This window comes from Mugil cephalus, chromosome 18, assembly GCF_022458985.1.
Source record: "Mugil cephalus isolate CIBA_MC_2020 chromosome 18, CIBA_Mcephalus_1.1, whole genome shotgun sequence".
Lineage (NCBI taxonomy): Eukaryota > Metazoa > Chordata > Actinopteri > Mugiliformes > Mugilidae > Mugil > Mugil cephalus.
Window position 1 is genome coordinate 16,298,687 of NC_061787.1, and position 22,826 is coordinate 16,321,512.

Below are 22,826 nucleotides of genomic sequence, written 5' to 3' on the forward strand. Positions count from 1 at the left end.
TGCAGCCACCTTTAATTTATTCTGTTGCGATTTGTTAGTGGCACACATCGCTCGGCCTGCTCCATGTTCATTAACTCCCCCTGCTCTTTGCTTGCACGAGTTCACGGGACTACATATGCATGAAGAAACTACAGTAGTTTCCAAAGCTTTTTGGTGGGAAAGACTAGGCTGTCTGATAGAGAATAATGCATCAGTTTGTGGTAGAACAGGCCAGAGAAAGTTAAAAGATCCTTTTTAAGAGTAAAAGTAGATAATATTTGAACTAACCATCAATTTAATGTGTTTAAAAAAAAGTGTAAAATCTTTCCAAACACATTTAAAGGGAGTGTTTAAAATACTTGTGAGGAAAAGGTGATAAATAGTCTACATGACTATACATATATATACAGGATAACATCCCTTGGAATTTGTATTTTAAAGAAAAAAATGAAGTGTTCCTCAAATGATCAGCTGAGTTGTTTGTGAGTTGTCACAAAACTAGAAAATAAGTCCTAAGTTGGTGTCTATATAAGTTTGTTTTCATTTATTATGTCGATCTGCTGCTCTATAAGGTTTTGTGTGCTTTTCATAGAGAATTTTATTTAAAAAAAAAACTGAGCACATTTATTGTATTTAACAATATAGGGTTAATAATTAGTTCTGATAGCTTTTTTTTTTTTTTTTGGTTCTTATTATCTCTATTTTACACCTACCTTGTAAGCTTAAACAAAGTGCAACCCCGGCTCTGAGAGGTGACTACACTGTTGCTAATGGGATGGTGATGGACCTGTTTATTGGAGCAAATTGTTTGGAGACTTTGAAATTACATCCCCAAAGTTTGTGATTAGGAAAAGGCTTCATTTAGCAGCTGATGGCCTCTCGCTGCCGTGGCACCGCTAAATCATCCCTGCATTACTGCACATCTCCCTCCACAGCAACAATTACAGCATACTTCATATTCTACCTAATTTGGTGTTATTAAACTGATAAAAGGCTAACACGTTAACACATTCTCTAGCATGATGAAAATTTAGGGTTATTGCATTTTAACATTTTTACATTATTCAAGCCGACCATTTTTCATCAAAATAAGATGGGCCATGCCATTATTTCATAATTATTGTAACAATTTCTACTATGAAAAGGGTCACTTTCCTAACTCAGCAAAGACATATTCCTATTAGACTAATTTGCCTACATGCAAATTTTTGTCATTTTTCCCTCATTAACTATTTATCATAGACAGGGAAAAAAAATATTCATGAAGGCGAGCAGAGGAGAAGCCCGACAGAGCTGAAACTAATATTTTGCAACTCTAATGATTTTTTGCATCCTTAATTAGATAGAATAAGGTTGATATGATTAGGTCAGGATGTAGTGTTTTTCATTAAAAATACATTTCAGAAACTGTATTCCAAATGTGCCCTTGCAATTAAATAATGAATCCGACGCATTCCTTATTATGGACCCAATTAATATCGGAGGCAAGGGCGTAATTTTAATAACAGTGGGCTACGAGGCCTTCATTAGCAGAGTGAGAGAACGAAGGGACGGGGAAGAGGAAAACAAGGTGCTCGCAGGAACAGCGGCAGATTGGAGCCAATTTTAAGAAGTTATTGAAAATTCCACTCTTAAACGGATAGAGCATGACATTTGGAGAAATCTAAAGATCCGAAGCAAACAGGAACTGTAAATAACACTCGTTTGTCTGACGCCAGCTATGTGTCAGCGGCACACGGGGCAGATGTAATTGCTAAATAGTGGAGGATCATGTTTAAAAAGGTTAATCTTGTATTATTTTAGCACCTCTTCTCTAGCAGCCTATTGGCACCGCATTCATGAGCCACAGGTACCTCACCTGCTAATAGGAAACTATTAGGATAAGCATTTTTTTGGTCCTATACAACCTTGGCAAGAAGATGAGTCTGGGGTTACAGGAGGACACAGAAGAGCCTAAACAAAGAATTTATCCTTAATCCCAAAGGAAATTCTCACACTGTAACTTTTTTTAGATGCTTTGAAAAGCAGCACACCCTGGCAGAGCTAGACTGTGATTCTGGTAACACTCTGTTTAGATTTTATTATGGGGTTTGTTTCAGCTGATACATAGAAAAAAAAGTAGATAGTTTTACAACCAATCAGAGCCAAATATGTGGTGAACAAATTCAACTCCATGGTGTTCAGATGAGGTGTATAACTATGTCTCTGTCAACCCTCTATGCATCACTGATGGAGGCCCACGCAAATGATTATTTTAAAATTCTTTTTTGAAAGACAACGAAAGGGAGTAAAACAAAATGAGCTGTGACAATAATCAAAAAAAACGGTTTCCTGGACACGATACAACGTAGACCTCAGCAGAATCTGTGTGTGACGCTGCGTCTCCCTCTAGCACTGAACCTATAAAAAAAAAAAAAAAAAAAAAAAAAAAAAGAAGAATCCCTATTCAATAACCAACCTCCAAATGGCCTATTATTATCAAACTTGTAATTTTCACAAGGCGGTCATAAAACATAATCTAATTTTTACTTTCTCACCAATTAACTTTATATCATAGATTCATCCGGTGCCGTACGATGATTTGACTTGCTTCAAGGTTTAAATGTGGCTCTCAGGTTGAGGTGTCAGTGGCGGAACGTACTGAATCAGCACAGAGAGGAGGTGTGTGTGGTGGTGGTGGTGGTGGTGGTGGTGGGAAGGGGGGGGGGATATTAGCTGAGGTCCTACCTACCTGTGCGCTTTATAATTGATCTCGTGTTGGGAGAATAACGGCGGTTTCTGTCAAAGACCATTAGCCTCAAGTGCGGTGGATAACGGCAGCAAAGAGGGGCATTAGCTCACCCACCAATTATGACACTTTATTTCCACAGTGGAGAGTCTTTATGAATCACCTCAACTTTTGAAAAATACATCACGCGTTTAACATGGTCACCGTTTCATTCTTCACACACAGAATGAAATGATATGTCATATTTCTGTCTGTAACAGTCAGTATTCTTTACGTTCTTTACGTCTACGGCGATGTGCTCATCGCATTGCCGCACAGTCCACCTGACATGTATTTCTGTTTAGTTTCGGGCCATGTGTCATTGTTTGCACGTGGGTTCGCCATGAAAACCTGTAGAAAAAGCTAATAAAAAGTTTACAGATTTCAATTAGGTGATTATCAGCGCTGCAGGTTCGTCGACTAGAGGCAAATTTGAGCAAATGGAAATAAATAAACACTTCCTTCGCGCGTTTTAGTCCTGCAATGCTCTGAGCTAGCGAGTGGTCTAGCGCGCTCCACATCATACTAGCGGCTCAGTAATGAGCCCCATTAATTATGTAAAGGCAGTGATGCAGATGGACCTAATTAATTGTCTCCCGTCACCCCCTTGATTACTGTACCTGGAAGGGAGGTGTTAATTTCTGTAATACTTAAGCAGGTATGCAAACTGTTTTGTCGGAGCTACCGCTATGACAATGACAGAGTAGAGCAGCAGCCTACCCGCTGCAAAGCCCCTTTTGTGGTTAATTCACCCAAAGGAAAGTTTCCCAGTGGTGGCGCTGGTGACATTGTGATAATTGAAGGAGAGAGATTAAAAGAAGACGGGAGAAGGAGGGAGATGGGGCTTGTGTGGTGGCCCTGGAGATGTTTTCCCAACCTGATTGCATCAACATTTGCGTACCTTTGTGCCGTTTGTCTCTGTATGTCTAGGTAATGGGTTACCAGCAGGCGAGTTTGGGAACACCTAAGGTGCTTTGCAACAGCAGCGTGGCTGGTGAAGAGTAAACCTGTTGAGAGTCAAACTGCACAGATTGGAGCCGTAATGGTAGTCTGGGAGGCTGGCTGTTAATCATATGAGATGTGTTCTCCATTTTAATCCAGTACATGCGGCAACAACCTGACGAAAAAGAGAAATCGGGGTCATCCTTTTTTATGAAATTTGTTCCATTAAGACAAAATAATACTAAGTACAGGCACAGCAATTGTACAAAATGTCTTATGTACAATAGTGAACAGGAGACACATCTCTCTATAACTATTTTAACAACAGTATATGAGGAGATTTATCAAAAAATCTAAACCCTATAACACAGGTCTTCAACACTGGGTCCACAACCCGTAGGGGTCTGCAGAGGTACTGCAGGGGGTCGCAAAATTGTTGGTTGACATTTTTTATAGAATTTTCCCCCACAAATTTAAATTTCTTTAAATACACATTAACATGAATCCAACATATTTTAGAAAAAGGATAAGGGATAGCTTAATATTGAAATATATTAATAAAATGATAATAATAATGTATATTTATAAAAAGCACTAGGCTGAGTTTAATAGAACACATATAGTAGCTAGGGGGTTCCTACTTAATCAGTTTGGGGGTCCTTGGCCTGAAAAACGTTGAAGACCCCTGCCCTAACTCAACACAAATGTGCACACCATCACCCAGCACTTTGCCTAGTTTAGTCATCAGTCTTGTCCTGTGCACGCGGTACAGTAAAGGGGGCAATCTGAGATGCAAATCTAAACTCGAGTAAAGGAAGAAAAGGCTTGAGAGAAGGAGGTGGACAGAGGGAGCGGTGGAGCGCAACAGAATACACAGGAACTCTGTCAGGTAACAATGGAGCCCTCAGCTCCTGGACAGGAACCCACAACAAGCAACACAGGAACACCGGGAGAGGAGAGGAAGGGCTGAGTGCTTCAGTGGCGCGGGAGGGGTTGTGCAGAGTCAGAGGGCAACTATTGGTCTGCAGTGCGTGTGAGAGAGGGCGCGTGCGTGTTTGCGTGTGTGAAATCACGGGACGGTCGACGGAGTCCTCCAAACCCCCAATAACCTCTACCAAAGAGCAATGTGGTCAGCATGTGCGTGTGTGCATTTACGCGCTTGGCTGCACACCCGCGAACCTGTCCATGTACACACCGTGCACGTGCGCGCGCCGTCATGCCCATTTGTAAGAGTACACGGACCTTTTCTGCTCGCCTGCATGTGCATGTCACATTATAGTGGCTTCTTCAATTACAGTGGATGCTTTTTTGTCTTTTTCTTTCTTTCTTTCTTTTCTTTTCTAGCGGACAGTGCTGTGGGCCCCAGTGGCCCGGGGGCGATAGCAAGCGGGCAGGCAAGGACAGGGGCGACACAGCGGCGAGCACAGCATCCGCAGCCGGAGCATTAGGGAGCTCAATATGAGATATGACTGCAAAGGCTACATGCCTGTGTTCCTGAAAAGGTCACGGACTTTGCTGGGCAGTAATGTGTGAAAGTGGCGCACAGTGGTTAAAAAAGAGCGGGGAGGAAGAGGCGAAACAGATAAAGATGAAACGCGTTCGTCTCCTCTCCAGTTTGCTCAGACAAGATTTTATGGACGCAAATACGAAGACTCCATGCAAAGTGACCCGGTCCACTCAGTGAGGAGCTAGAATTAGAACAATAAATGTTATCTCTGAGGAGACACCGGCAAAGTGATATTTACATGTAATACCGTCTCAGTGTTGTGTTTAATCATAATTAAAAATGTTTACGCGCGCGTCGCAGTGTAATTGGGTTAACTTCTTGGGCTGAAAATGTATATGCTCAGGCACTGAAGTATGTTCCACATAACAGTTCTTTTAACACCTTCAGTATGATCTTATTGTCCTATGAACATATACCTCTTTGTTGTTGTTTTAATTGAATAAGGAGACGCAGTCCCCTTTCAACATTCCACACTGAGAGAAAGGACAGCGTGTTCTAATATGAACTCAACGTGTGAACGGTTTAATTACAGGGAGTGTCAGCGCCATTGCTTAATATGTCCCTTACAATTAATCCGGGGAGAGGATGTCATTATCTACGAATGCCTGGGCCTGGCCAGGCTTTTCTGTCAGAGGGAGGGAGCGGAAGAGAGAGCGAAAGAGAGCGCGAGTCAAAACAAGGAAGCGCCTTTGGTCCGCAGCCCGCAACGCGCTTGACCTCTGCGTCACGCGAAAGGATCTACGCAGAGATGCTTGGCTATCGTTTCGAAACACTGAATATTTTAGACACTTCGCTCTCATGAGTCGGCCGGCGAGGAAGCGCTTTTTTCCCCCTCTAATGTCTTCATAATGTGAGGCTTCGCCCGTCAGCTGTCAAAACACGCCACGCTGAAAGACGTTAAATTGACACCAGGTTCTTTTCCTTCCTTCCCTCGCCTCCTTCTTCCTCCGTCGGGCCAAATCCCGAGGAGCCTTCGCGTGCTCTCTTGCCACTCTGTAATGCGAACCAGAAGGCAACAAATTGGGAGTTTTGAAGGGCGAGAAAAAGATTTTAGGCGGCGCGTTAGAGGCACGGAACCAAAATTGGGAGAACTCGCTTTACGGCGGCTCCGGAGGTTTTTTAAAAGCCAAACCACCTGGATTATATCTGCGTAGTTCGGTGCAGAATGTGGCTCAACCAAATACTTCAACTGATTAATGACAGTGAGATGTCATTACTGGGAGAGAGCGGGTTATTACATCAGCTGATGCTTTGCATATGCACTGGGGCTATGGTGCATGTAACATACAGTATGTGCGTATACAGCCTCTGCCTCCACACAGGCTTTACAGCTTGAACTTGACAGATCTGATTCTTTGTGACTGTCCGTCGTTAGTCACTTCTCTTCCCTTCGCTCCCTTCCTTTCCTTTAAAGAGTTTGACCTTGGCCGCTTCCTGTGGCCCGGAGGGGATAAAGAAGTCCTGGTGATTGTGACAGGTGTCGCGTCTTAACAGCCCCGCATGACATCCTGAGGAGAGATAGACGTTTAGAGGATTTTTTTTTTTAATATTTTTTTTTTCCATAAGGGTTTTCCTTAAAGAGACACCATAGTATGAGTGTGTGTGTGTGTGCCAGAGAAAACGTGTGTGACGCCTTACCAATGAGATCAGGCTCTCGTTTTGGTTACGGGCTTGGATACTTATCACATCCAGCCTCCGAGGCTTGATTAGGTTAAAGCTACTCCAAAGTCAAATTCTGGATATCAAAGGCAACGCTCAACTTTGGCACCTGTCTGCAGCATCTTAATACGAAGCCTCGGAGTTTGAGATTTGCACGCGGCATCTTGAAATGTGCGTTCCATGTCGCTGGGGTGAGAGAAATGTGTTTTCCGCAAAACACAAAAGGATTACCTGAAGGAGGCATGTCACGAATGTGGAAATGAAAAAAAAAAAAAGATGATGACACACACACAGAAATTAGGAACAATTTAAAAAACATGAAGAACGGCACAAGTTGTTGACCTGGTCTCTGTCATCTGTGGGATGCACTGAGACCCCTCCCCTCAACCCGGAGGACCCAAAGGCCCCCACTAACAGAAGACCCATGTCTATTCTCTGATGATTCACAACTGATTTTTAGGGAGACCAAGGAAGAAGAAGGTGGTCATAATGTTATGCCTGCTCAGTGTGTACTAGTTTGAATCTGGTTTGTGTGTGTGGTGAGTTTGAAGTTACATACTTGCCGGTCGTTTGTGGCTGTTCGAAGCTTTGAAATGTGTCACGGATGCATATTACTTTGTTAATTAAAGCAAACTCAAGGATGCTCCAGAACAAACCTGGAAGAGTGATCTTCCTGTAGCCCAGGGTGATTTAGAAGAAAAAGATTTCTGAGTTGTTTACTGTAGGCCGGCAGTAGGCTTTCTGCAAAGGAGATTAGTAACAGAAAATTATGCATATCTTATTTTCTGGATTATCTCTGGGACTCAGAGATGCTATCTCGCTGCATAATCTCTTTTAAAGCCATTCGGTTTATCCTGACTGTAAATACAGTCATCTTTGCTTGTTTGTCGTTTCTCGAAGTCCAGCCTGGTCTGCTCTACTTTTAGATGGGGTCTGCTGCAGCAGGATCCATGATTATTCAAGTTGAAATATTTATAGACAGCGACCATTGCTTTATAAGCACAGTAAAGCAAGTGAGTGGGGGCGGGGTTGGGGGGGGGTGAAAGCTACTGTAGCATACTAGCCATTTTGTCACCGCGTGTGCATGTATGCATGCACATATGTGGGTCCCTCCATGCAAATATGAATGGGTGGACTGTCTTGTCCAGTGGTGCATTTAACCAGACACGGACCTTTGCTTCAGCCAAATCAGGCCCAACGCAGACAGTGTGCATCCATGCCATTTTCAAGCTGCTCCAATTATATCTGCCGACCGTCCGCATATTGGCCAAATTTACTATAATAGCATATCTATTTCCGTTCTAATGGCTGACATTGCTTGGCCTATCCATGCATGTATGTCCATGGTCTTTTATGCTTTTGTGGTTTGGTCTGTTTGCAGCCATGTGCAATGTGCTTTAGCCTGTCTTGGCTTTGCGTGTGTGTGTGTGTGTGTGAATCCAATTTATGGCTTTGTACATTGGTGGGCTGAAGTGCATTGCTTGGTAACACATTACCCTAATGTGATGTAGTGTAAAGGCTTGAAATATGAAATTTAGTAGGTGGAGTTATTAATCTAACCCTCCGTTAATGTTCCATTTGTGAGTCAGGATTTTTATTTTATTTTTTTTGTCGGCTTGCTAACTCTGCGTACATTTTCAAGGGTGTGTGTACAGTCCACCGTTAGTGGAGAGTTTTGGGCCATTCACTGAGACTAAGGTAGATGCATCCATGTACAGTAAATGTGGACGGTTAATTCAGATTTGACCGATCGGAGTAATGTGACTAGGATTGCATAGTTTTGTTAATTAATATTGTTTTTCTTTTTTGTGCTAATGCTATTTCGTGTTAATGCGTGTATCTATACGTGATGTTTCATGTGAATGACCACGTGCATTCGTGCAGCCTGACCCTTGATGTACAGAAAAGCGTTTGTGCATCTCTGCCACACTGTACGTGCTCATTAATTGAAAACTGATTGATTAGCTGTGTGTCTGATCCCAGTGCACCCGTGTCGGCATGCGTGTTTGTGCGCCCGCATGCATTTCTGTAACCAGGCCTTGAACTCGGGCCAGCTCTGACAGACATGGTGATGGTGGTGGTGGTGGAGTGGAGGAATTGACCCTCTATATCTTAGAGAGCCTCAGCAGACAGTGCACCCGTCCGCACACACTGGCACACACACACACTCATGCACACACATACAAAAACACCCCCACTCCACCACCACCACCACCACCACTCCTTCCCATCAGCCCTCAACTCCCTCCCTCCCCCCACTCCCTGCTGCACAGCCCCGAGCGCCCGCAGGCGCTGGAGATGCACGCATGCGTTGCCTCACTGTGTGGGGCTTTGTCTGTTTGTGAGCACGGGTGTACAATGTGTGCGTTAGTATGTAGATGAGTGTTACTGTTTCCCTCCGCGTGTGCGTGTGGACAAAAGAAGCGACCATGTCTACTTCTTCTCTCACTCGGCGATAACCACTGATGCTACTTTCAGCTCCGTCTGTGCTTGCGTGTCTCCATCTGCATCTCCACATCGCCGCCGCCGCCTTTTGTTTTGATGTGTACGGAGAAATCTGTGTCAAACAGTAATATCCATTAGCGCTGCGGATGTGCAGAGACAGCGTGGCTCGGAAATACATGTAAAGAGGACGTTGTGGGCGAAATGAACACTGCTGCTGATACTTTAAGATGCTGTAGTATCCGTTCAGTGACTGATAAAGTTATCACGAGTTAATAATCTATTTCTATTAGGCACAAAATGAAAAATACTCCTATCGCACCATATATTGTGAACACTCGCTTGGCTAAACAATGAAACTTCCATGACAGCATCCCTAAGTAGTTTTTCATTATTAATTGCTATTATATTTTGTTGATACAAAGTCATTTCCCATTAATGAGAATGAATCATGGGAACCATTAGACCTCCTCTATTGCATGACTAGTTGATTAAGGCATTCAGGGTAGGTGGAAATAAAACCTCGGAAAAACATTTTTTACCGGGCATTGACCAATTTCCTTATTTTATCTAAAGAGAAATAAGAGAAATAACAGGCATTTTATATAATTTTACTGCGATACAGAGCAAGCTCTTCTTGAAAATTTCAAGCATATTAGATAACGCTGACAAATACTACGTGCGGATTATCTGAAAATGTTATGTGCTCAGCTTGATGGCTTGGGATTTAAGCATATTTCCACCACTTTACTTGATAAACCTGGGCATCCGTGCAGGCATATTTTGTAGTGATCCAAAGGAGGCACCTTACCAGCAGAGCCGCTCAAATACTTAAAAACTATTTCCTGCTAAACTTCGTGCTGTTGTTGTGTTGCATTGCCACAAAACCGAAATGCATTTACACATAGTTGACTAGGCACGCCATGAAACATTCAAATGATCTGTGAATCTATGAAAGATTGCTGGTGCCAACCATTAAAGCCTACCCCATGCACAGATTGCACATACTGAATTCAACCACCATCCATGTCCAGCCCCAACCATAACTCAATCCACTTAAGAGCGGCCGATCCCACATATCAGTCTTGGTGCCCTTTCCATCCTCAGGTCTCTCCTCGCTACATATGTAAATCTCCATCCCATTCCCAGCCCCTGCTTCCCGCTCCTCTCGGGGCACCAGCAGCCGCAGCCCCGTTTCCGAGCGCCAGCACCACGGACCTCCTCAGAGTTCTCCCCAAATGCGAACCCGAATTCCCCGCTCCGCGGAGCCTCAATCTCTCCCCCCTACAGCCTCAGTCCCGACTACAGCCACAGCCGGGGCTTCCATGTGCGACTGACACATAAATAACCAAGCCTGTCCGCCACCCAGGCAAATTCAAATGCACCTGTCAAAGTGATGAAGCACCCGCCCGCAGGGAAGCATTGTTTACATTTTCACTCCACTCTTTGCAAAAGTGAGATTCTAATTATTTTCCCACTGTAAATTAAAGCCAAGTGGGACAGAACTACAAACCAAAAAGGATCATGGCAGCGGAGACAAACCCGGCCCTCCCGCACTATGCGTGAACTGGCGAGGGATGGGAAATAGCTGAGGCAAAGGGGGTAGGTGGTAGACAGGGGGAAGGTCAGCAGCGTTCGAAGCTTAGAGAGACATAGGGGAGGAACTGAAAGTGTAGAATTCACGTTAGCGTACAGCAAAACTACACAGACAGGGCCCTCACTCGTCATACATAATAATGTAACAGAAGCGTGTTGCATTATTTGTCATATCAGTTCAGAGGGACAGAAAGAGATGAGGGAAATGTTTAATTAGTCCATGGGAACATGTGAAGGGGAGGTAAAATTAGACAAAGGAAGGGAGATCTGGGAGAGCGTATGAATGGTAATGCTGGCTATCTAGTTTGGATCAATCATTAAGGGATGAGGGGGACCGACAAGCCTGTTTGTGCCCATGCCTTAGGCTCCTGTTCTGGACAGTAGCCAGACTGGCTCAGCCTGCTCGTGGAGACTTTCTCCTTCCCTCCTCCCTTCAGTCACACACAGAAGCCCGCCTGTACATGTACATTATACATACAGCACGAGCATCGTGCAGTGTGAGCTCAAACGGGTGCGTCCAAGACGGGCACGCTTGCTTTTCACAATACAATCGTATTATTTAATATTTATAATTACCTGCCCCTAGGCTGCATTAGTGTGTGTTTACTAATCAGTGATGCGTCCACCCTTATGGCAGTGTTTCAAAATAGTTGATTTACAATCACACTACTTGACTCTGGGCGCTTTCTAATGTGCTCACGAGGCCTGTGAACGTTTTTTTTTTTTTTTTGTTTTGACACTGTTTTGATCGGTGTAAAACGGCGAAGTTTGCCGCGAGGTCACGGGGTCAGGTTTGGGAACTGTTTTGGTTGTCAGCAGGGACGTGGCAGATGGAGCCGCACAGGAAATGGCCTTTCCCTTAATAATAGCCAACACTTGACACTTTGTTTACATCTGCCGTGTCATAAAATGAAGGAAAACGTCAGACACTGGTGTATGCGGCAGTCAAGGACATGTGAGACAAATATACAAAGTGCACTGTACCTTTCCCCGACTTGACCAGACTTAGCACTACTAGATCAGTGTGTCACCCACTTGAAAATATAATTTCCTGCCCTCTTTTCTAAGCTGTTAGTTGCAAGTTCAAGTCCTAATTTATCTATAAATATGGGTCACACTTCAAATATATTTAATGGATATTTAATCTATAATAAGATTTTTTAGAATTTTTTTTTTAGAATCATGCATTTATCCTTTATATCTGTGGTAGTTTAACCATTTTTTAAATTTATTTTTTGGCACCAAACTAACAAAACGGCAAAGCATCATGACATCAGTGACAGGAATTCAAAATCCATCTCTTGACAGACTTTGTGTTTCCACAGACACTCAATACAAAATGACAGGTCAGTCAAATTTAATCACAAGCCACAGTGTTTTTTTTTTTTTATTTAAAAAAAAATAATCTTTCCACAGGCGCCCGTATTTAAAGACCGACTGTTTTCATGTTTGCATTCATATGTGCTGTGGTATGATTTGCTGGGCCTGAAATCACATCTTCTCCCAAAAAGACAGACAGACTATGTTTGTGAGCGATGGAGCCACGTCTGCAGCTGTGCCATCCCTTGCTTCCTGTGTGTCCCCGTCCCTCCCTCCCGTTCCCGATGTGCATTTGCGGTAATGTCTACAAATCCTGAAATTTATGTCCCTGCTGGAAAACATGGTTTGCCGTTTATAGTCCTGTGCTAAAAGAAATAAGGCCCGTCTCTCCTGATACAAGTCAAGGGACTGATGCAGACTCTATCAGATTTCTAAATACAGACCCCGACGATAAATCCTGGCTTGATTGGGTTTGAATTGGGTTAGCTCACTTGAATGCTATCTGCTTAACCCACAGCTGGCCTGTCTGCTCCATGCAGGCATTGAACCTAAATCAGTCACTTAGTGCTATCAAATGGAACAATGGTGGAGTGGAGAGAGCACTCAAGCTAGGGCTAGAAGCCAGGCTAGCACCATAACGGAACACAACAGACCAGAACAGACTAGTGTGGAGCAGACAGGCCCTCTAATGCTCTTTCCTCTCTGTGTCTCAGCGGTGATGCTTCCTGAGAGCCATGGTGCATTGCATGAAATGGCATCACCCAAAACCCGAACACACAAACACCTTTTCAAGCTTTTGTCTGGTCTTGTCAAGTGGATTTCACGTGCTAATTGGCGTAGGATGGTGGCATGGCTAACATCAAAAAAAAATCTATTTTCATGCGAGCCGAAGTGCATACACATGCACACCACACAGGGGAATTTAAGCAGGTGTGTTTAACCGAAGTGACTCGGAGTACACAGGCACAATCCACGGTGTTTCTATCGCCACTGTACAGCTTTGGTTTATGAAATCCTGGAGCAGAGCCATGCTTGGGTCACAGGCAGACTTCCTGTGGCCATCAGAGGAGGGAAGGATGTTTTCCTACTTAGTTTTTTTTGACTTCAAATGTTTAGGATTTCTAGGTGCAACGACCTGGGAACTAGGATATAGGAAGAGCCCTATGATTTCTGCTTACTCCTAATTTCCTCAAAAAAAAAAAAAAAAAGGAAAAAGAAAAACAGCAAATCAACATACACATGCTATCCAAACAGACTGATTGCTGCCTTGCAGAGGTGCTGATTACTTAAGAAATTCAGGTAATCACTTTCCCCCAGTGTGGGCCGAGGCCAAGCTAGAGGCAAATCGCAGTTTAGGCGCTTTTGCTAATGAGCGTCTGAATTAGCATTGAAGAGATGCATCCCGGCATCACCACCTACCCCTTTTACACACACACACACACACACACACACACACACACACACACACACTTTCTTTGAGTGTTCTTGGCGAGTCTTCTTTTTCTCTGCACCCGTGACTCTTTGACATTTTGACAATGAGGTCCTTTCTACTCACGGGCCCGTCTGGTTTCGCAGTTTATGCTATGTCTCTAATTACCAGTGGGGTAATAGCTCCTTCTGTTTTTTCAGCAAAGTGCCTAGAGTTGTGTTTGGCTAACCATTTATAAGTGTGGGGGTGACATCGATACGCCACCAAATTAAACCTCTCCTTCAGCTTGACCCTGCCACTCACAGCCCGCTGAATGAGTTTGCCTTTTTTCCCTTTTCTGTATTTTTTAGGCGAATCATAATTACGCAGCCAATTAGGGGGTCACCTTGAAAAACTTCCTCCTCTTTGCGACTCTGGCTGCGTTTGTGTGTGCGAGAAAAGGGACTTGGTGTGTGGCTATTACCGCTAAAGGTTAAATTACGGTCCACATGTCCGCCGCCTTAATTAGCGGCATGTACACAATGCAAACGCTAAAATGAGGCTTTTCATATTTAGCATTGTACTTCCATCTATGTGTGAATGCAACAATTATCTTGATTTGTAAATTAGAAACAAACAACAACAAAAAATAAAAAATAGAATGGTTTGTAGATTGTATTACCACTGGGTTAGCAGGACACATGATATCTATTATCATTAGTCTTTCATGCCTTTACCAGCACACGCTCAGAGAGGGAGAGAGCGTCCATGATCTTCACACATGGATGAGTCTGAGTTACATGACCTATATATAACACGTTACACGCCCCGCTTGCTCCCCGTGTCTCACCCTAATAGGGAAGGGCAGCGCATTACAGGTGTGTGAGCCCCCGAGTGCATGCACATGTGCACACGGAGGAAGAGTCATAAACAAGCCTTGCCACCCAGATTACGCCGTATAATCACAAACACAACCTGCCTCTTTACCTGTCGCGGATCAGCCGCTATAGGGCTCATGCACCGTTAGCGTACAGATGTACTGGGAGCCGGCGGTGCTTGGCTCTCTATTCAAAACACAACTTGTGAATGAAACGCTGCTCAGCGGCATACTTTAAAGCCCCCGCACATCAGAGGCTTCCTACGAGCTTCTACCAACCAGGAAGAGCGTCACACTTTCTGCTAACGGCTATGTATTATTATCTCCCTTCATGTCCGTGGTCGATTAGGTTGCTGTCAGTGACTACATATGGACGGCGGAGGAAACCCAGTCAGGCTCTGCGGCTCCTACCGGTGAGCCCCTACCGGAGGGTGAGACCAGCACCCACGTGACGGTCTACACACTGTACCTGAGCGGGGTGAAACAACGGTACAGGCACTTCCTTCGACAGCCGGATGGAGCCATCATTGAGGTGGGACATCAAGTGTTGGGAAAAAAAAAAAAAAGTTCCTATTCGATATGTCAACTACATGTTAGTTCACCCAAGAAAAGGGAGTTCTCTTTCTGAAGTGAAATGTGTTTTTCAGGGATAGAAATTGATTGTCTGAGGATAAGAGGTGAAGAAATTGTTGAAAACAAAATAAATTAAAATTTTGCAATACTGCACAGTAGAAATAAGGCTCCCTCTGCTTAGCTCAGCTTTCTCTCACTCCATTTCCAGTTTCATGTTCAGAATGAGGTTTAAGACAAAGAGTAATTAAAACAAGAGGGCAAAAGGAGCAAGAGGAAAAAGGCAGGAGCTGGAGTTTCGCAAAAAATTCCCCGGCAAGCACTCAGGTGTTTATAGAAATGTTGCTACGGGTCACAATAGATAGCTTTAATCCTGGGTCCTGACTCCTGATGATATTTGAACCAGCGAGACAAGAAAAAAAAATAAAAAATTTAAAAAAGGACACAATGCTGCCTCACATTGACACCCAGCGAAATTACTGAAGCTCATCCTTCCAGCACCTGCACGAGATGGCAGGTCAGCAAACTGACTGACTCACCGGCTAATTAAAAGTAGCACTTCGTGACAAATGCTGCAGCGAGAATGTGTCCCTTTCCTCAATCATTCTGTCACTCCCGGAGCAACCTGTATCATCCCAACAAAATTAATATTTTGAAGTCTGAATGTCACCGGAGTGAGGAACGAGGGTGTTACACGCACTAACAATTAGCTCTGAGGCTGTGTTGCGTTCTAATGGTCCTCAATCATAATTTGAGCGATGGTGAGCTTATGTGAGTAAACACACGGCATGGTATATCTATTACTGGTGTCACACCGTCTATTGGTGTGTGTGTGTGTGTGTGTGTGTGTGCATAGCCTCTAGACCTGTGCATAGCAGATGAGACATCTGGGGGGATTGTTCACAGCCAAACAGAGCTAGCACGCTCTGATTTATTTCGTTTTTTTTTTCTCGTCTGAGTTATGGCATTCTCAAAAACGTCTCCATAAACGCGCAAACGCAGAAGCGGACACACACATTCACTGCACCAATAACCTTGCGACGACAACTTCACGGAGAAAAACATTCCTGACATTCCCCCTGTGACATTTCTCCTTGTTGTTCCTCGCTGTTCCTTAAACTGTGAGGGAAGTTTCAGCGAAGCCCTCTTACGTGACAGATAAGTGTCACCGGCCTCGGAAAACACACATACATGCTGCTCTCCTGTCTCACATACGACGTGTCTCCTGGGTGCCGCCGTGTCTTTCTCGCAAACTTCACAGGCAGGGACCTCCACCGGCTAAAAGACACGCCGACGGCATCCTCTTTCACCCGCCGGTAGTGGGGGAGCGATAACACGGGCGCACGGAGCCGTCGCCGGAGCACTCCGCCGCTCCCCTTCGCCTTCCAGCACAGGCCCCCACTTTACATATTCCGAACTAATCCTCCCCTGAATATATAGATGGGGTTTATGTATAGAGCAAGATGTGGGAATCACCAAAGGGCATCCCCGACACTTGGAAGAGCACTTGAGCTGATTTTATTAGTGCTTTATATAACTCTGGCAGTGATATACCCACCGCAGCGGGGTGCTGTGTACAAACTGGCCTTCAGATGTGAGGTGACAGCTCCGCGGAGGGAGAAGAACAGCGCACTGGCACTAATATAAAATTAAACGGATAAAATATAGAATGAAATAGGAAAAGGCTGTGCGCTTCGATGCAGTGACCTGAGAAACATGTTCCCGTGTTGTTAAATTTGTAATGTTTTAAAGCAATAGTCTCATAAGGGTCTATTATTTTATTCACCTGAGTAAGGTCGTGTTTTATGGTTACATCAGAAGTGCCTGACATTTATTTATTTATTTACTCCAAATATTGGTGTAGATGAAACTTCGAGGCGGAGGGTGACGGTGACAGAGCTGCTCGCAATTAGAATGATACGACTCCATCCTCCGTCACTGTTAGTTCACAACTAATCCTGCTTCTTCAAAAGTCTCTTTCCATTTACTGAGGAAATATTGACGGATGGCTCATTTCCCTTAAAAGAGCTCTGTTTTCGCAGGCAGCGTCCTGGACATCGATGCCCCGGAGGACTTGTTCCAGCCTTAGACTAACATGACCACAGCCCCAGGGGCCAGCAGCTTTGCATAATACCGACATATTTACACTCAGAATTTGTCTAAATGAACACTATAAAAAGCTAATCCTGGAAGAAGAGCCTTGAGCTGTAGACACTGTTAGACACTGTTTGGAATGAACGAAACAGCTAGGTGTGTCCTGTTTGATCTGCTGAAGAAGGAGAAACTGAGCAAGAGTCACGAGAAACTAAATATTTCTCCTGTTTACCCAGCCATTATCGAACCAGCGGTGTTGACTGAATGTTTTTTTTTCCTCTTCTTCTTTTCTTCACGTTGCATCCTCAGCAGCAAGCGGGGGGAACAGAGCGAGAATGAGCAAAAGTTGTGGGTTTGTAGTAAAACCTATAACGATAATAGGGTCTTTATTGACTTGCATATTGAATTCTGTTTAAAGAAAGTTAATATTAATGATCCATCATGTGCTCCCAGTCTGTTGCCCAAGGCAGGTGTCTGTAATATTGACCATGTTGAAGGAATCTTCTCGCTGAATCACAACGATACAAAAAAAAAAAAGTTAAAGCTGCGCTCCCATCCGTGTGCTCCAATAAAACCCATTAAAGGTAAAGTGAGGTGTAGCTTTTCAAACACTCATTACCTATAAACAGATGTTCCACAGCTGCCAGCTCACAAAATGCAGTGCTGACAACAACTGTTAGGGCCAGAATTATGCAGGGAATCGCATCTATATAACCTAGGACCTTCAGAGAAGGACTCATAACCACTCTGTCTGTAGAAACAAGATGGCTGATGAAGAAATTAATGCAGGCAAAGTCATTATCTTCCCTCCTAAAACCACAGTGGGTTTATGTCCCCCTGTGTCGTTTTTTTCTCCGGGGCTAGCATTTAAGTGTCGATGGACTTATAAAAAGATAGGACAAGCCAACTGTGCTCCTTTTGTCTCCTTTCCTCCATATGGGAGGCAGCAGCATATGCACGAACTGGCTCGGCTTCTGTAAAACTTCCATTAAAGATGCACAACTAAGGCTCTGCCAGCTTGAATATTACCTCTCTCCGCAAATTATTTATGGCTCGGAAAAAGCGCTGATGATGAGCATCTCCAGCGACTTGTATAAATAAAAACACTTTCCTCTGCAACTTCAGCTGTGCTCTTTTTTCCCCTCTCTTTTTTTTTTTTTTTTTTGTGCACTTTACTATCCACGGGAACAAAAGAAGTTTATTCACGTAGTCGGTTTTAATTGTATGACATTTAACTGGGGCCCGTGCCGTGGCTTAATTAGGAGGGGATATTTGATTCTTGAGAGTGTGCAGTGACAAATACGACGATGACAATGCGACAACGATGATGAATCCAGAGACTCAGAAATGGAGGGAGCTGAGAATCACTTTCATAAGGGACAAATCATCGTGATCTGCCATCAAATCTCTCATTAGCGAGAGCCTTTGTTTCCCCTCGCCGCTGCATGACTCAGCCGTCTGCACATGACGACGACTCTTCCCCGGACCAATATTGACCTAATTTGGCATGCAAGGAATATGAAGAAGTTAACCTTTCGAAAAAACACCTTGCAGCAACATTAATTGACAAACCGCATCAATTCTCCCTCCTACCCCTCTTTTGTAATTACTCTGCCGCGCGTTTGATTGCCGCTGCGGAGCTGAGGACCTACGCTTCATTTGCCGTGAGGTCATCGGCAGCCCTCAGAAATATGAATTTGATTTATACAGGAAGTGAGTGTGCTCTGTGTGCTACGCCTGTGCTGTCTTTTCTGCATGTGGTGCGTGTGGAGAGACATGGGGAAAAAAAAGGGAGAGGGCGGAGAATGTCCTTGACTACGTACTATATGTTGCATGAGGAGATTAATGCCTCCCTGGCAGCCATATCTGCTTAGCAGGAGGACTTCTCTAAAGTACTGCATGTAATTATCTGGCAAGTTTATACTAGTTTTAGATAAAGAAGCGCTCGGTGGAACATTTCTCATGTTTTTTTTTTTTTTTTCCCCACTTGCTCTTCAATGTGTGTAATTTGCATCTCAAGTTCCAGCCTGACTACCTGATGCTGCATTTGTATTAAGGGTTTAATTATTATTTATGTAACATAATTTAAAAAATATATTTTTTTTTCTTTTTCTATCTCAAAAAAAGTAAAAATGTATGGTCTGTCGTTCTATAATGGCGTATACCAGTGAGATTTAAGTTGTATTTCCTATCACTGTACATAAGTAGGCCAACCCGGAGTTGTGAGAGCTGTTTCCCCTCTGGGACGAGAGGTAGTGTGTCATACAAAGTCTCCATTTCTGCTTCTCTTCCAACTTCACTCTAAGCACCGGGACAGAGGAAGAGACTATGCATGACAACACTGTGCTTGCAGGCCTCAAGGAAAATAGCAGTTCTCCTGCCAATCTCAGTCACTGTCATCCAAGTTCAACCTGTATTCTGCGATGCTTGATACACATGGCCCTGGGGACTCCTGAAACAGTTGGGTTTATCATTGTTGTGCTCTTCATTTTTGTGTTACCTTGCTTTTTTTGCTTTTTTTTGTTTCTTGACTGATTAAAGTGTGCATTGTTTCATTTTTTGGGTTGTTTTTTTTTTTTTTGTTCTGAAGGTGACTGGTGACATGGAGGGGGTAGACATCGCTACCAGGATCTGCCCGGGTCAGAGCTCGGCCAATCGGAGAGACGACAAGTCCGGAGCGAGCTCCTCGCTCCAGTTCCGAAAAAGGAAGAAACTATTTGGACGTGAGTGTTAACTTGATTCATTTTTATACAAACGTTTTTTTTTTTTATTATTATTATCATCACATCAACAAGGGTCTTTTTGCAGCTAGCTCACTGTACTGTCACTCCCAGTCTCCTCATTAAACACATTCTTGACTATCTTATGTGTGCAAACTTTCATGTTTTTTATTTACACACTTTCATCTCGTTTGTCATTGCCCCTAGGGTCCAATCGTGTGGAGCCAGTAGGAGGAAGCAGGTGTGGCTCCAGTTTTGTGCTGCAAGACCTCCACCAATGATATCACAGAGAAGACAAAGATATACCAAAAAAAAAATTTAAAAAACTAAAGTAACTGTACTTGTACAGTTTCCATCCAAGTGGCTTCTTCAGTTCTAAAGGAGTGGTGTGGAGTTGAGGTTTAAACAGGAACGTTGTGAGTGTTGCCTATCAGAAACCCACGTGTGTATGGTCCGTCAAAGACCAGATACTTAGCTGGAGGAAACTGTTTTGATCCTGTTCTCTTTCCCCAATGAATGGTACTCTAACAAACCCATTATCAAACAGAGATTCCAGTCTCAAGATGTGAACATTCACACCACCAACACCTCCAGATGAGCAAGTCCTGTTGCTCTTGTATCAGTTTATTTTAAAGCTTATATGGCCTGTTCAGACCTTGCATTAAGATCCAATCTGGTTGATCTGATCACGTAAAAGGCAGGTGTGAATGCCCACAGGACGCATGGAGGTCGCATTTGAGAGATCTGATATCTGACCATGTGTCTCTATTCCTTGTGTGAACATAGTGTGTTCTGAGTCACATTAAAGATCGCCTATACTCAGCAGTCGGGCTCATTCATTCAGAAAAAAAACACATGACACTACTATAAATGATGGTCCGTAAAGGAAAAAGAACCGTAAGTGTCTGTTCATCAGTAAAGAGAGCCTCTTAGAATATTCTGTCCTGTTAACTAACTAAAAAATAAATAAATTCAAGTAAGAATTTACCAATTATTCAATATGAGTGTGATTCTGCGTTAACTGTTGATGTGGTCTAACTAACGTATGACATGAATGACTGAGAATCTTCACAAAGATGAAGACAGTTGAACCCTCTCTCTCATTAATGACTAAAAAGTTACTGCGATACACCATAGAACTTATTACGTCTGAATTATCTAAAGTATTGCCAAAGAAATATAACTAATCACAATAATAATGACCAAAAAATGGCTGTGCATGTTATATTTTTTGAAAAACTCTGCCGGTGAAGATAAAGAGTGCACAGTGGCCTAATAAACACTTCAGCAACACTTCCAATGGATCCGGTTTGTTAGGTGTTGGGCACTGCCTGAACACAATGAAATATGAAGATTCCTAAAGTCACTAATCAGAACACGAGTGATAAAATATCAATATTGGCCTCACATTAAGCAGGATAATATTCAGGCCAGCTTGATTTGTATTGAATATGTGTCTGCTAGCCGGTGCTTAGTGTAATGAAGTGGCTCACAAATCAGGCCGTAATGGTCGCCTACTTACACATATTGCTTAATTAAAGGTTGTGAGCTTATTAGCATGTGTCTCTGGCACAGGGCACAGGGAGATGGGGATCGGGACTGATGTCGTTCAGGGCCTGGCTTTAAAGGTTTTATAGATAGCTAACCTATCACACTAAAGCCGTATCTCGCCCGCCTAAAATCGGATCTTAATAACCTGTCATTTTCATTGATGACAGTTCTCCTTTATGGGCGGCCATTACAGATCAAGTTCTGGGTCTTGTTGAACGGCGATGTCGGCCATTCGCGCTCGCCATTATCCGGAGCGCGCCTCACTTTGGCCTTGAAGTTGCTCCTCGCCACCACGTTTAAACCATCACGGCCATGGCCCTTGGGCATGGTGCGCAGCGCACACGGGCACGCACACAAGAACTAGACGTCTCTAATGAAGGTATGGGCCTTTGGAGCCTAAAAGTGCCCATTAAACGAGAGAAAGGGGGAAAATTAAAGGAAGCTAGGATGACATTTTCAGATTTATATCGGTGGTGTAAAATCTAGAAGACTGTGCCTTGGTGGCGAAATCACACACACATGGGGTAATTATTGATCGTCTCTCTTGAATGTATGCAAACTCCCAATGGGATTCTGTTTATTTTGTTTGTTTTTTTTTTGCCATTGGCAGGTTGTGCTAAACTAGCGTTGCATCCTGTCCTTCTGTCTGCCTTTGACACTAGCCAGAGCCTATAGAGCTAATGCGCTCCAATTAGAGAACACTCCATTAACAGTGACAGTGCTACACCCTCCAATTCAATCAGGCCCCCAATGAACATTAAGCAGAGACGCTGCCTTTCAGAGATGACAGGAAGCTCTTCCCGTTCTCCCTTTTCAGCCTCGCTACCTTGCCGCACACCATTTGACCTAACTCCAACTCTAAGCCAAGTTGTGTTCAGTCATGCTCCGCCTTGCTTTATTTAACAGCGTGATGTCGGCCTGGAGAGCAACTTTAATGCAACTGAAAAACAAACATCTCATCATCCTCCTGTTTGCTTTGACATGCCTTTCTTTCCTATAAATCTATAAAGTCTGATTCTATAAAGTCTGATGAACGGCTCTTGTTTCTCCTCTTCGCTGCTTTCTGACAGAATCATCACCTTTTCCATTCACGATCACCCGAACGACGCCCTATGCGTGTATAAACCGGGGGTTGGCAAGGGGTGCAGAAGATACAAAAGGGGGCAAAGGTATTTCAGCGGTTTCAAATATTTGATTGTTAATGACAAACACCATTTCGCCACAATTTAAATTTCAAATTGGTCCCTGGGAGCAATTATTTCTGAGGGAGAGAAAACACGCCGCCAGGTCCCTGCTCCGCACATTTTGCTGATTTAAGTTAAAAGAAAAGCTTTTTTGCAGCGCTATCATAAGGGAGCTGCAACTTTTTGAAGTGAGAGCCTGCATCTGCTCAG

The 22,826-nt window shown here is 43.7% G+C and overlaps 1 protein-coding gene across 1 annotated transcript in view; it reads left to right on the forward strand.

Moving 5' to 3' along the window:
• Positions 1-21,714, forward strand: part of ofcc1 (orofacial cleft 1 candidate 1) — a 75,891-nt gene extending 54,177 nt beyond the window's left edge. The window contains exons 21-23 of the mRNA XM_047568761.1: positions 14,847-15,029; positions 19,752-19,884; positions 20,089-21,714. Of these exons, the coding sequence (XP_047424717.1) occupies positions 14,847-15,029; positions 19,752-19,884; positions 20,089-20,162 (390 nt within the window). The 3' untranslated portion in view covers positions 20,163-21,714. The remainder of the gene's footprint in view (positions 1-14,846; positions 15,030-19,751; positions 19,885-20,088) is intronic.
• The last annotated feature ends 1,112 nt before the right edge of the window (positions 21,715-22,826 follow it).